Genomic DNA, 14413 nt, shown 5'->3' with positions numbered 1-14413 from the left:
TAAACCATCTTGTAAGCTGTCATCGATGCAATGGAAGCACATAAATTCTCCGCCACCAAAGTAAGAAGTCTAAATTTCGACTTGCTGCAGGTAAGATCATGTTAATATTTTTTATTTGACCATGAAGGACCCTTGATCATAGAGATTACAGAACTTAAAGCACATGTCAAGACAAACCTGTACAAAAAATCTTTGAACAAGCTACATCAAGCAATAAGACCAAAACTTCCTTATGTGACCAAAGTAGTGAAAGAAAATCTACAACGAAAGAAATGGGGGATATTAAAGCATCCACCCTATGGTCTAGATTTATAGCTTTGCGATTTTTACATCTTTGGGCCTCTGGAAAAGGAAGTTAAAAAAGGTAACTGTTTTCAGTTGGACGAAGAAGTACTGAAGTACAACAGAAGAAGAAACAATAATTTTTTCTGAACCAAAGATAGGTTTCAATTGAACAAGCATCCTATTGGAGGATCATTACCTATATGTCATTGAACTATACCTTTATTGTCTAGGTATAAGAAACCTCTTAATTTGCTTACACACTAATATTATTGGTTTATAATTGTCCACCTTGTACCAAGTGAATAACATAGTATAAAAAATCTGGATGGACAGAGGTTATAAATTAATTACCAAATATTATAAGTAAACTTAATGAAGTGGATTTGTAAACACAATTAAAAAACAGGTTTATAGGCAACGATACTTGTGTTGTCTCAGTCAGTATAAAAGATACCTACCTATTGTGACTTTTAACAGTTTGAATCTTCCAAAATGCTTAAATTTGTTGTGGCACTAGTTTTATCGGCATATTTAGTTAATGCTGGAGTAAGTACAAAGACTATTTGGATTTTATTTGTTTTAGTTTGTGAATAGTTTTTATTGGTTGTTACAATTATGAATTAAATTAATAGTCCAGATTGTAGGCCGCTCCGTAAGAAAAATGTTTCTGATTTGGTATCTTGCGGATTCCTGTTCAAAAATATCCTCTTTAAACCACTCCGAAGGTGCCGGGTGAAATATTTGGACAGACATTGTATAAACAATTTTTTAAATAAATTCCAAAAGTCACTTTTTTTCTTCTTCGGAGAAAAAAGTGATTTTTTCGAAAAGAGAAAACGTTTAGATTTTTTGCGACAAAATATCAAGAGACCGTTTTTGTTTAAAATGAGCCAAAAAACTAAATAAATGTTACCCGGAGCAGAAAAGGGTGAGTTTTGAAATTCATTAAAAAAATGGTTTAATCAATTTCTGCTCAAAAATTTCTCTCGGCACCCTTCAGATTTGTTTAAAGGGGACGTGTTTGAACAAGAATCCGCAAAGAAACAGAATCGGAATCTTTTTCATGCGGGAACGGTCTCACAACTTGGGCTATATGGAAAATTATATATTTGCAATAAAATCGTTTTTTAAAAGACCAAAAAAATACGAAAAAACTAAACGATTCTATCGTTTGTTACAAAACATTGTTAATTCTTGTTAGTTCTACTCCTAATCATGCTTGTGTTTTCTTTTTTATCTTTTTCTTCTTACAACTGGTACCAACCCAACCGGCATTTGCTTTTGAAACTCGTGTTTCATCCATACTTTGAACATGGCCATACCGAATAGCTCTTCTTCTTCTTTAGCTCTTATAAGCTCGCCGTTTTCGTCCTCCATAGCTCTCTATTCTTCCAGTTACTTTCTCTGAGGTCTCCATCTATAATAGCATTTAGTATGCTATGTACAATTTTTTATGTCCTTGCAACTCTTATAGTCTCTTCTTCTAAACTAAGTCCAAATCTTTAACCTCGGATCTAACACGTATTAGTCCAAGTAATGAAGCTTAAAATAGGACAAAACGTCGCAATTTTTACAGAATAGATAGATTTGCTTGAAAATTTGATAATTAGTAGGGGATAGTCCAAAGATCAAAATCTATATGATGCCGAAAGGCGCTTTTACCATGGGGGTGGTTGCCACCCCATGTTAGGGGTGGAAATTTTTTATTATATTTTGACCACAAAAGTTGATAAAGACATTCATTCTAAGCAAAAAACGTTCTATACATTTTTTTGATAAAATTAATAGTTTTCGATTTATTCGCTATAGAAAGTTTTAGTTTTATATCGAAAAAATCAATGTTTTTAATCAGTTTTCTGCAAATATCTCAAAAAGTTTTCGTTTTATCAAAACAATTTTGCTTACCAAAAATGTTCCTTGTGAAAAATAAACAAAACTGTTTTTTTTAAATTTTCTTTAAGACCAATAGTAATCGAGCTATACTTTATTATATGTTAGCTCTTCTTCGTCAAATGCTAAATATTGTAGTATCAAAGTCAAAAGACGGGAAAACTATTCATTTTTCGAGGATAAAATGAAACTAATTTGAAGTATTTAAAAATATCTATCTCCAGAAATAAAAAAAGTCTCTAGCTCAAAAATTAAGTGGTTTATAATGAAAAGAATGTCAGTCCCTATTTTTTCAGCGAAAAAGTGATCGGAAACAAACCCCTAATCACCATACTAATTAAAATTAGCCATTGACCTTATTTGGTCTTATTTATTTATGTATTATTATATATAGGTTCTAGAAGTTTAGCCAGCTTAGAATAATTAGTTAAAAAAAATGAAGTCAAAAGCGAATAACGAATTTTTAGAGTTTGGTAAAAAATTTCCTTTTCTACAGAAAGGAAAGATTAGCATCAGAGATATGAAAAAATGTTTAATTATGACATTGTAGCTTATTTAATTCCCAAGAAATTGTTTTGCAAAAATTTTTTCTATGGTAAAAATTGAGTGAGCTATTGACAATTAAAACTGGTAATAACATACAAAAACCACCACCAACCCTTTCAAAGTCACCACTTTTTACGACTGAGGATTTTAAAAGGATTTAATATTAATAGCCTTATAGACCTTGTAAAAACCTACAAAATTATTTTTCACCAAACTTTCTAAGATAAAAATTAAAAAGGTTACGATTAAAAAATCAATATATTTTTTGAAAAAAAAAAGGAGAAATCCAATTGGAAGCATAATAATGTAAGTTAGCGGTGTTTTTAGTCATTGGCCTTATTCCTGCTTCTTTATGTATGTATTAATATATTCTAGAAGTTTGACTGGCTTATAATGATTAGTTTTTAAAAAAATTGGAGTTAAAAGCGAATAACGACTTTTTGTAGTTTTAGCCCAGTAAATGAACAGGAAATACGGCGATACCGTGTAATTTTCAGGGGCAACTCCGAATTGCATGAAAATTTGGATATAGGTTCTACTTACCCTCCACTTCAAAGTTGAAATTGTGCCGTTGATTGCTTTTACTTGGGGGGTGACAGTCACCCCTTCTCGGGGGTGAAAAAACATATATTCAAGATCAGACCGGAAATGGATAAACTGACTGATTTTAAGCAACTTTTGTTCTATAGAGTTTTTTATGTAAGTCAATACTTTTTGAGCTATTTTCGATTGAAAATGTTTATTTTTCGACAAAAAAACTACGTTTTCGGACGGTTTTTCGCAAATAACTCAAAAAGTAAATACTTGATCGAAAAAAATATCCTTAGCAAAAGTGTAGCTTATAACAAACTGAAAAAAAAATGTGTATCAGTAAAGTCTATCAATCGAGTAAAAGTAAAGTTGTAGCTCATGAAAAATACGTTCTTGTGCGTCTAATTCCAAATCGAATATTTCAAGGTGAAATCACCGAAAAATTAAGCACTTTTCGGGAAAAACCTATTTAGACTTTTTTAAAGTGTTTATAAAAAGATTTATTAGAATTGTTCATAAAAGTTTCTAGCATTAAAAATAAGCAAGTTACGCTCAAAATAAAGTTGGCCCTCTTTTTTTTTGTAAAAAAATCATGCAAATCTCCCCGTGTTTAGCTCCTCAAATGAAATTAATCGCTACCGCTTTACAAACAATTTACTTACTTATTTATTTTTTATATGATCTGTCAGTCTCACCGGTTTAAAGTGCTTATTTTTGAAAGGGTTATAGTTAAAAAAGCTTGAACGGGTCACTAATCACGAGTGTATCCAAATTTTGAACAGCCATATCTTAACCAATTTTTGTTTTGCGGAAAAACAAAATGAAACTAGCATATTTATAATAACAAAACCTATATTTTTTTACTCTTTAATATTTTTCTTATCACTAAAACTTTTTAAGTTATTTTGAAAAAAGGAAATTTTTCAAAAATTTTTAGAAAATTTTGTTTTACTCTAAAACCAATTTTTTTCAAAAATAAGCACTTCAAGCCAATCAAACTTACAGATTATATAAACAATATACATACAGTTAAAATAAATGGTAAAGCGGTAACGATTAATTTTATTTAGGGTGCTAAATAGAGGGAGGTTTTCACAATTTTTTTTACCAAAAAAAGGGGCCAACTTTTTTTTTCAGTGTAACTCGTTTATTTTTGGTGCTAGAAACTTTTGTAAAAAACAAATATAAATCTTTTTTTAGGTACTTTAAAAATATTAATAATCTTTTCCCGAAAAGTGCTTAATTTTTCGTAAGTAAGTAAGTAAGTTATGCTTTATTGTCATAAAATTTTACCAATTTGTGGACAAAGCTTATACAAAATAAAAAAATACAATAAAAAACAAAAAATAATAAAAAACTACAAACAAAACATTGATTGTTGATTTCGTTGATTTCGCGTTGACTTATTCGATTTGGAATTAGACGAATAAGAACGTATTTTTCATGAGCTACAACTTTGCTTTTTCTCAATTTATATACTTTACTGATACACCATTTTTTTTTTGTTTTTTTATGAGCTACACTTTTGCTTAGAATATTTTTTTCGATAAAATATTTACTTTTTGAGTTATTTGCGAAAAACGGTCTGAAATAGTTATTTTCCTAACAAGTGCAGAAAGTCATTCTTTTCCGCACGCGACTGCAGTTTGCCGAACGACGCGAAGCGGGAGTTCGGCAAGCAGTCGAGTGCGGAAAAGAGACTTTCTGCAAGAGTTAGGAACAATATTTTTTCTAAGAGTCTTTAAAAAATTACCAAATCTTAATCAATTAATTTAATTAATATGAAAATACATACACAAATTAATTCTTTGACAAGGTTGTCAAAACCAAACTTTCAATATAATTAGTTAGCATGACGACGATCTTGGTTTCCATGACGATGATTTAAAACGACTGTTATTGTTTACCGATTTGACTTTCGAATATTATGTCAAAATAATTTTATTTCATCGAATCGTCGCGTTAATTTCATTAAAACAGGAACACAATAAGATATATTTGAAATAAATTAGTAAATAATATCTAAATATTAGTTTATTGCATGTATTATAATTACTTTAAGGCCATATTAACATATCTAAATTAACACGCGTGCGGAAAAGTAAAAACCGCGTGCGGAAAAGTAACACGCGTGCGGAAAAGTGAAACTTTCTAAACTAAAATGCGTTCTCGAAAGTAGACATTTTTGCACGCTCGTAAAAAAACGTAGTTTTTTTGTCGAAAAATCAACATTTTTAATTGCGAATAACGTGAAAAGTGTTGACTTACGTAAAAAACTTTATAGAACTAAAGTTGCTTATAATCGGTCAATTTATCCATTTCCGGGCTTATTTTAAACACGCGTTTTTCACCCCCTGAGAAGGGGTGACTGTCACCCCCCAAGTAAAAGCAACCAATGGGACAAATTCAACTTTGAAGTGGAGGGTAAGTAGAACCTAAATCCAAATTTTCATGCAATTCGGAGTTGCCCCTGAAAATTACATTGCAAAACGGTTATTTATTGGCCTATTTGGTAAAAAATGCAATTTTCTTCAGAATAGAAAGATTAGCATCAGATATACGAAAAAATGTTTTAATATGAAACTGTAGGTTATTTAATTCCTAAGAATTTGGTTTCAAAAAATTTTTTCTACGGCAAAAATTGAGTGAATGGTAAATGAGTATATATCGAAAATCATTGATTTTTTCGATATAAAACTAACACTTTCGATAGCGAATAAATCGAAAAGTATTAATTTTATCAGAAAAATCTATAAAACATTTTTTGCTTAGAATGAATGTTGTTATCAAATTTTGTAGTCAAAATATAATAAAAAATTTCCACCCCCGAGATGGGGTGGCAACCACCCCCATGGTAAAAGCGCCTTTCGGCATCATATAGAGTTTGATCCTTGGTCTATCCACTACTTATTCTAAAATTTTCAAGCAAATCGATCCATTCTGTAAAAATTGCGAGGTGAAAAGCTTCGGTTCCTGGACTATATTCGGTCTTATACATATTCATCTTGAGTATCCATAGCTCACATTCTTCCTTTAATTTTCTTATCATACATATATTCCATGTTCTCCCTGTCTTGAGCAAAAATGACTTGGTCATCAGCGAAAAGTAGCTAATGTAATATATTTTCTGTACTGGTATGTCCATTTTGAGGACTTTTGTTGCGGTGATTATTTTTGTTATTTCATTGCCTAGTTTTATTTGCCCCTCTGTTTCTTTATACAGTCTTTGTACCATAATCACCCATTTCTCTTTAACATGCATTCTTATCATTGCTTCCCATAGTTGTTTCCTATTTTTAACAGCCCATAGTATTTGGTTAAGGAATCTAAAAATTTTTGTTAATTTACTAAGTCGAAGGCCTTTTCAAAGTCTACAAAGACAAGTATAAGAGGTTAGCTATATTTAATGTTTTTCTTGATTACTTAATTTTTACACGTTATCCAATGTAGTTTAGTTGTCCGTCTAAACTCTAAACTCTGGACCCCTCTATCTAAGTTGAGCGTATTTTCTCTATTAATTTTTACATTGCAGCTCCAAGTCTTCTTCTTTTCGTGCCTATTCGTTTCGAATATTGGCGATTATTCCGGCTATAATTATTTTATTAACTGATGATTTAAATAGATTAGTTGTTGTTGTAGAGAACCATTTCCTCAGGTTCTTTAACCATGATATCCTTCTTCCCAAATTCCTCGCTTTCCAAATACTTTGCCTTGAAGGTTTACCTTCAGTAATCTGTATTTAGTCCCATTTCTCATTATATGTTCGAGATATTCCAACTTTCTCCCTTTAAATGGTATACATCACCTTTCTTTCTTTCCCATTCTTCGTATAGTCCGTTCTTTAAAGGTAAAATATTGCAAAACCTCTAAATTTTAAAACACCGCTTGGATTGACATGAAATTTGGCATACACATAGCTAACAAGTCAAAGAAAAAAAGTGATATTGTGCCGATGTGTGCTTTTGCCCTAGGGGTGAGTTTCACCCCTTTTTGTGGGTGAAAAATATATGTTCGAAATAAGTCTGAAAATGGATAAAATGACTAATTCTAAGCAACTTTTGTTCTATAAAGTTTTTTAAGTTAATACTTTTCGAGTTATTTGCGAGTGAATATGTTAATTTTTCTTACAAAATAACCACGTTTTCAGACGGTTTTTCGCATATAACTCAAAAAGTAAGTATTAGGTCGAAAAAAATTCTTATCAAAAATATAGTACGTAAAAAAGTGAAAAACATGGTGTATATATTAGGTCATTATACTTAGTAGAAGCAGAGTTATATCTAATGAAAAATAGGTTCATATTCGTTAAATTTCAAATCGAACATTTTAACGTGCCATAACCAAAAAACGAAGCACTTTTTTGGGGAAAACTCATTTTATCTTTTTTAAAGTGTTTCAAAAATGCTTATTTTTGTTTTAAAAAAAAATTTTTAGCATCAAAAGTAAACAAGTTACGCTCAAAATAAAGTTGGTCCCTTTTTTGGTAAGAAATCGGGCAAATCACCCCCTAATTAGCATTTCAAATGAACTTAATTGTTACTACTTCACAAGTTTTTTACTCGCGTATGTACTGATCATATGATATGTAAGTTTTATCGGCTCAAAGTCCTTATTTTTGAAAGAGCGGTAGTTAAAAGGGCTTGAACCAGTCACTTATCACAAGTGTATGCAAATTTTGAAACAACGAACTTGACCAATTTTTGTTTTACAGAAAAACAAAAAAATACAAAATATTCAGAAAAGTAAAGCAGTCTTTTTTTGTTGTTTAAGACTTTTGGTATCTCTAAGAATTAAGTTATTTTGGAAAAAAGCATTTTTTCAAAATTAAATTTTTTAAAAATTTTGCTTTAAATCCAGATTTTTTCAAAAATAAGCACTTTGAATCAATGAAACTTATGGGCCATTCCACGAACATACGCCTGTTTTGGATTACTTCGACAACGAATATTTTACTGTGCAACATGAGAAGTACGAAAGTAAATGGCGCTAATAATTATTCCAATAAACAACAATGTAATTTGCAATTTACTTTCATTCTTCTTATTTTGCACAGTAAAATATTCGTTGTCGAAGTAATCCAAAACAGGCGTATGTTCGTGGAATAGGGATACAGATCATATAAACACAACATAAGTAAAGTAACTTGTGAAGCAGTAACGATTAGTTTCATTAAATTTTTAATTGGGGGTGATCTTCCTGATTTTTTTTTGACAAAACAAAAGGGACCAACTTTATTTTGAGCGTAACTTGCTTACATTTGATGCTAGAAATTTTTTTTTATAAAAACAGAAAAAAGCTTTTTTTAAACACTTTAAAAAAGTTGTAATGTGTTTTCCCCAAGAATGCTTCATTATTTGGATATTTCACATTGAATTATTCTATTTGGAATTTTTCGAATATGAACATATTTTTCATTAGCTATAACTCTGCTTTTGCTAGGTATAGAGACCTAATATATACACAGATTTTTTTCCAACATTTTTATAGGCTATAGTTTTGCTAAGAATATTTTTTTTGACAAAATGCTTACGTTTTGAGTTATTTGCGAAAAACTGTATAAAAACGTGGTTATTTGGTTGAAAAATGAACATATTCACTTTCAAATAACTCGAAAAGTATTGATTTGGTGAAAAAACTCTATAGAACAAAAGTTGCTTAAAATTAGTCAGTTTATTCATTTCGGGACTTAACTTGAACATATATTTTTTCACCCCCAGATGGGGTGAAACTCACTCCCAGGGCAAAAGCACACATTGCCACCATATCACTTTTTTTCAATGACATGCTAGCTATCCCAAATTTCATGTCAATCTAAGCGGTTCTTTAAAATTTACAGCAAAAACCTTGATAGAATGTATGTACTAGTAATACGGTCTCTTTATTTATCTTGTCCGTCCATGACATCCTTAGGATTCGTCTGTACAGCCACATCTCGAAGGCTTTAAGTTTTCTTTTCCATCGCTTCCGTGAGTGTCCAGGATTCAACTCCGTAGTATAATATTGAGAAGATATATCATCGTACGAGCCTTACTTTTATCTCCAAATTAAGGTAGCCCCAAGTATCATCAATATATCCTGTTCTAGAATAAGTTCTATGGTTTGCTCTAAGATATCATATACTTCATCTTCAATGTCTTACTTTTTATCTCAGGTGCACTGATATTAGCTTATAGTTATGTCATTTTCCTTGATTCTGAGAGTACTATTTCAACGATATACTGGCTTAAAATTTATGATTTTCTCTAATCAGTTAAATCTCTAATTATTCATTGATGCATCTTTTGAATTGTCTCTGTATACCAAACCCACGATTACGCCAGTCAATGGGAGCAAGAATAGGATATTACCTCCGAATTCTATCCTACTGCACGGATTTTAATGAAATTTTGTTAATAGCCTCTACTTATCTCCTAATTCAAAGTCTACCCTATGCCGATATGTGCTTTTATCTTGGGGGTGGTTCCCACCCCTTCTTATGGGTGGAAAATTTTTTGGTTAAAATTACCACGGAATTCGTTAGAGAACCTATTTTTTTTTCTTTGGAGTTGTATGACTACGGGCCCTTAGAGAACCTAATTCTAAGCAAAAACTGTTCTATAATTTTTTTGAAAACTCAATACTTTTTGAGATATTCGTGGTTGAGAATTGGCCATTTTCATTGAAACATAATACCGTTTCGAACGGTTTTTTGCGAATACCTTAAAAACTATGCATCTAACTAAGAACATTTTGTAGGTTATAAAAAAACAAAGAGACACTTGCCTTCATAAATCTTCTAGTTCTAATACAAAAAGAGATATGGTAGGTGAAAATAGTTTGTTTTTTTGGTACATTCTCAAATTGGTGTATTCAACTTGAAATAACAGAGAAACAGTCGATTTTAGGTGTATAATGCTACTAATACCTTTTGTAGTGCTTAAAAAGACCTTTAAAATGAGCGATATTAAAGGTCCATTACATTAAAACTAAGCGAGATATGCTGCAAACAAAATTGATAACTAATGTATTTTAAGAAGAAATGAGAAGTAATTTTAACCCCCATCCACCAAAATGTAAATGCATGCTTTTCCTTCTACAATACCTTTTATTATAGTGTTATTTCTATGTTCAAAAAGTTGGACGGGTTTAAAATGAATGGTTTTTGAAAAAAAAAAAGATCAAATTATAGAGCGCATTTTTAAATTTTCTTAAAAATCTTCCTTTTTCTCCATGTACCTTGAAAATGATAAGAGATACGCTAATGAGAAATAAAAAGGATATTTTTAACTGAAAAAGCCCTACATTTCTGTGTGGTATCTTTTTCGTATCTCTTATCTTTTTCGAGTTACATGGATGAAAAAAGATTTTTAAGAAAATTAAAAAATGCGCTCTATAATTTGATCTTATTTTTTTTCAAACACCATTCATTTTAATCCAGCCCAACTTTTTGAATATAGAAATAACACTATAATAAAAAGTATTGTAGAAAGGAAAACGATGTATTTAAATTCTGATGGATGAGGGATTAAATATACTTCTCATTTCTTCTTAAAATACATTAGTCATTAACGTTTTTGCAGAATATCTCGCTTATTTCTCATTTTAAAGGTCTTTTCAAGCACTACAAAAGTTAGTAGTATCATTATACACCTAAAATCGACAGTTTCTCTGTTATTTCAAGTTGAATACACCGATTTGATCATGCAGCAAAAAACAAACTCTTCTTACCTACCATATCCCTCTTTGTATTTGATTTATGAAGGAACGAATATCTTTGTTTTTTTATAACCTACAGAAATATTTTATATAGTTTTTTTGTTAGATGCATAGTTTTTAAGGTATTCGCAAAAATCCGTCCAAAAGGTATCATTTTTCAATGAAAATGGCCAATTTTCAACCATGAATAACTCAAAAAGTATTGAGTTTTCAAAAAATAATCACAGATCAGTTTTTGCTTAAAATTAGGTTCTCTAGCCTTTTCCGTAGCTATTTTAACCAAAATATTTTTCACCCTCGAGAAGGGGTGGGAACCACCCCCAAGATAAAAGAGCACATCGGCATAGGGTAGACTTTGTGTCTTGAGCTATTCCCTGCTTACTATGAAAATATCAAGTAAATCGATGTAGTAGGATGGAATTCGGAGCCAAATACCCTCATTGACTGCCCTAGATATATAATGCCCGGTTGCACCAACAGATCTTAAGCTTAAGTCGAGAATATCATAAGAATAAATATAATATAATTATAATAATATATAACAATAAGAATACCCTAATATAATAATACATATAATTGATAATAAGGTAAGAATCTAAAATTATGATGCAACGTAAGTGATACTCAAAGAGGCCCTATCTATAAGTAGAGCTTAGCTAAGCTGGAGCTTAAGATCTGTTGGTGCAACCAGGCATAAATTACCGATATTATTTTCATCATTATCATTATGAAAAATATAACAAATTTTTTGTCTCTTTTAGCCTTCTTTGACACAGACAGATGCTACTGTTAAGGAGATACTAGCAAAATGCAGTACAGAAACTAATTTGCCATACCCCCAATTCTTAACCAACCTTAAAAATGGACAACACGATTCGAGTACAAAAATATTCATTCACTGCTTCTATAAAAGTCTCAATATAATCGATGACAATAACACTATAAATATGGATATAGCTTCAAAGTTTATACGTCGGGAATATGGTGAGAGAGCTGAATTTATTATTGAGAATTGTCTAAAAACCAAGCAGAATGCTATTGAGACTTCTATCGCTGTGAGGCTCTGTATTGGAGATGCTGTAAATGTATATAGATCGTAAATAATATTGTAATATATAACATTCATTTTTTCACTGCAATGCTTAATTTTTTTTCTATTAGACAAGACGAAAACGGCGGGTTCGTTGGGAAAAATATTCCCATGAGATTTTTTTGCATAATTACATTCGTGAGACATCGAATAATAAGGTTCAAGAAGTCGCCCACGTGAAAAGTGGGCCAATTTTTTTTTAACAATTTTTTTTAAATCAAATTGCAAGAATCAATTTTTCCTCCCGGACAATTTTTTTGTAGGTTTTTTGGACCATTCTGGATAAAAAAGGTCTCTTAAAATGTTTCTCTAAAGTTGATCGTTTTCGAGTTATAAGCAATTTAAAATTGAAAAAAACGAAAAAAGGCTTAATAACTCGGTTACAAGTTATTATTATGAAAGTTGGAAAGTGACTAAATCAAAGTTTAATGCCTCCCTACAAGTTCCCGAAGAAATTTTTGTCATTATTTTATTACTAAGCTGTTATTTTTAAGTAATAATATTGAGCGCCATGTACGTGGTAGCCGCCCGTAAATGCTGAGTGCGAGAGAGATGCCACTCCGGCAGTCCAATTGTTCATCTTACTTGCACTCACATTTACGGACGCCTACCACGTGCATGGCGCTCAATATTATTACTTAAGGTGATACAGTAGCGATCAACAGGTAGCCAAAACGCGTTCCAAGATTGCAGCTGTAATTTTGAATATTTTTTCGAGATATTTGGCACACGTATTCGTAATATAATAAAGAATGGCGGTACAGAGCCCAATTTGAAATATAAATTAATATGTGGAAATTACTCTATAATTAAATTCAATATTAAAAAAACGAGCCTGTACCGCCATTAAGAAGAACAAAAAAATACATTTTCTTCAAATAAACTTTTTTATCCGATGCCTAGATTTTGTGTCATTTTGGAACTACTAATGAAATAAAAAATTTTAGTAGTTCCAAAATGACACAAAATCTAGGCATCGGATAAAAAAGTTTATTTGAAGAAAGTGTATTTTTTTGTTCTTCTTAATGGCGGTACAGGCTCGTTTTTTAATATTGTATTTAATTACAGAGTAATTTCCACATATTAATATATTTTTCAAATTGGGCTCTGTAGCGCCATTCTTTATTATATTACGAATACGTGTGCCAAATATCTCGAAAAAATATTCAAAATTACAGCCGCATCTTGGAACGCGTTTTCGCTACCTGTTGATCGCTACTGTTTCCTCTTAAAAATAACAGCTTAGTAATAAAATAATGACAAAAATTTCTTCGGGATCTTGTAGGGGGGGCATTAAACTTTGATTTGGTCACTTTCTGATTTTCATAATGATAACTTTTAACCGAGTTATTAAGCCTTGAAAATCGCCATTTTTCGTTTTTTTCAATTTTAAATTGCTTATAACTCGAAAACGATCAACTTTAGAGAAAAATTATAAAAGACTTTTTTTATCCAAAATGGTCCAAAAAAACCTAAAAAAAATTGTCCGTGCCAATAATATTGATTTTTGCAACTTGAATAAAAAAAATTGTTAAAAAGAATTTGGCCCACTTTTCACGTGGGCGACTTCTTGAACCTTATTCTGGGCTGTCTCACGAATGTAATTATGCAAAAAAATCTCATGGGAATATTTTTCCCAACGAACCCGCCGTTTTCGCCTTTTCTATATGGCCTATCTTTAAGTTCCTTATTACTTCAATTTTCTGTACTTAAAACGGCTGTTTATAGTGATAGTGAAAAAAAAATAAACAGGTTTACTATTTTTATTTGGAATTAGCCACAATTTTACTTTAAAATAAGATTATTTTGACGTTCCTCCTAAATCTAATATGAAAGAAAAAGATAATGAAAGAAGAGACTGGGAAAGGAAAAGAGAAAGAGAAAGAAAAAAGAGAATGGCCAAATGCAGTAATTGTACCAGTACACAAAAAGGAAAATACAATACACTGCCAAAACTGTACGAAATAATAATAGAAAGAAAAATCAGAATAGAACGAGGACATAAACAAGATGACGTACAAAACGGATTCAGAAAAGGACATAATACATAACACATAAGCCCATAATATATTCACCATGCAACAGGTATTAGAGCAAGCCTTAAAAAATAAAGAAGTACGTAATATTATACAGGGTGAGGCAAATAAAGGGGCTATTAGAAATATCTCGAGAACTAAAGGCAACAGAATCATGAAAATTTGAATGAAGTGGTTTTGAAGAGTCATCTGTTTAATGAAAATAATTTCATCTATTTGCTACTTCCGGTTATACCGGAAGTTGCTTATAACTTCGTTTTTTTTAATGGGACACCCTGTATATTTTTACATTTTTGGATTCTCTTCGATGTCTTTTTTCTTAAAATATGAGGTTTTGTAA

General features: G+C 30.9%; 1 protein-coding gene across 1 annotated transcript; it reads left to right on the top strand.

Annotated features, from left to right (window-relative positions):
- Positions 1 to 662: 662 nt before the first annotated feature.
- Positions 663 to 12086, top strand: LOC114339888 (uncharacterized). Its single transcript, XM_028290571.2, has 2 exons — positions 663 to 831; positions 11709 to 12086. The coding sequence occupies exons 1-2, from the start codon at positions 778 to 780 to the stop codon at positions 12045 to 12047; spliced, it is 393 nt and encodes a 130-aa protein (XP_028146372.1). The 5' UTR covers positions 663 to 777; the 3' UTR covers positions 12048 to 12086.
- The last annotated feature ends 2327 nt before the right edge of the window (positions 12087 to 14413 follow it).

This window comes from Diabrotica virgifera, chromosome 7 (genome assembly GCF_917563875.1).
Source record: "Diabrotica virgifera virgifera chromosome 7, PGI_DIABVI_V3a".
Taxonomy (NCBI): Eukaryota; Metazoa; Arthropoda; class Insecta; order Coleoptera; family Chrysomelidae; genus Diabrotica; species Diabrotica virgifera.
This window is presented reverse-complemented; position numbering and strand designations above follow the sequence as displayed.

What these genes read in the sequence shown, in the direction of transcription:
- LOC114339888 (XM_028290571.2), top strand. Translation starts at nt 778, where the DNA reads ATGCTTAAATTTGTTGTGGCACTAGTTTTATCGGCATATTTAGTTAAT. An exon ending in CATATTTAGTTAATGCTGGA is followed by an intron (nt 832 to 11,708) that starts GTAAGTACAAAG and finishes TGTCTCTTTTAG; the next exon opens with CCTTCTTTGACACAGACAGA.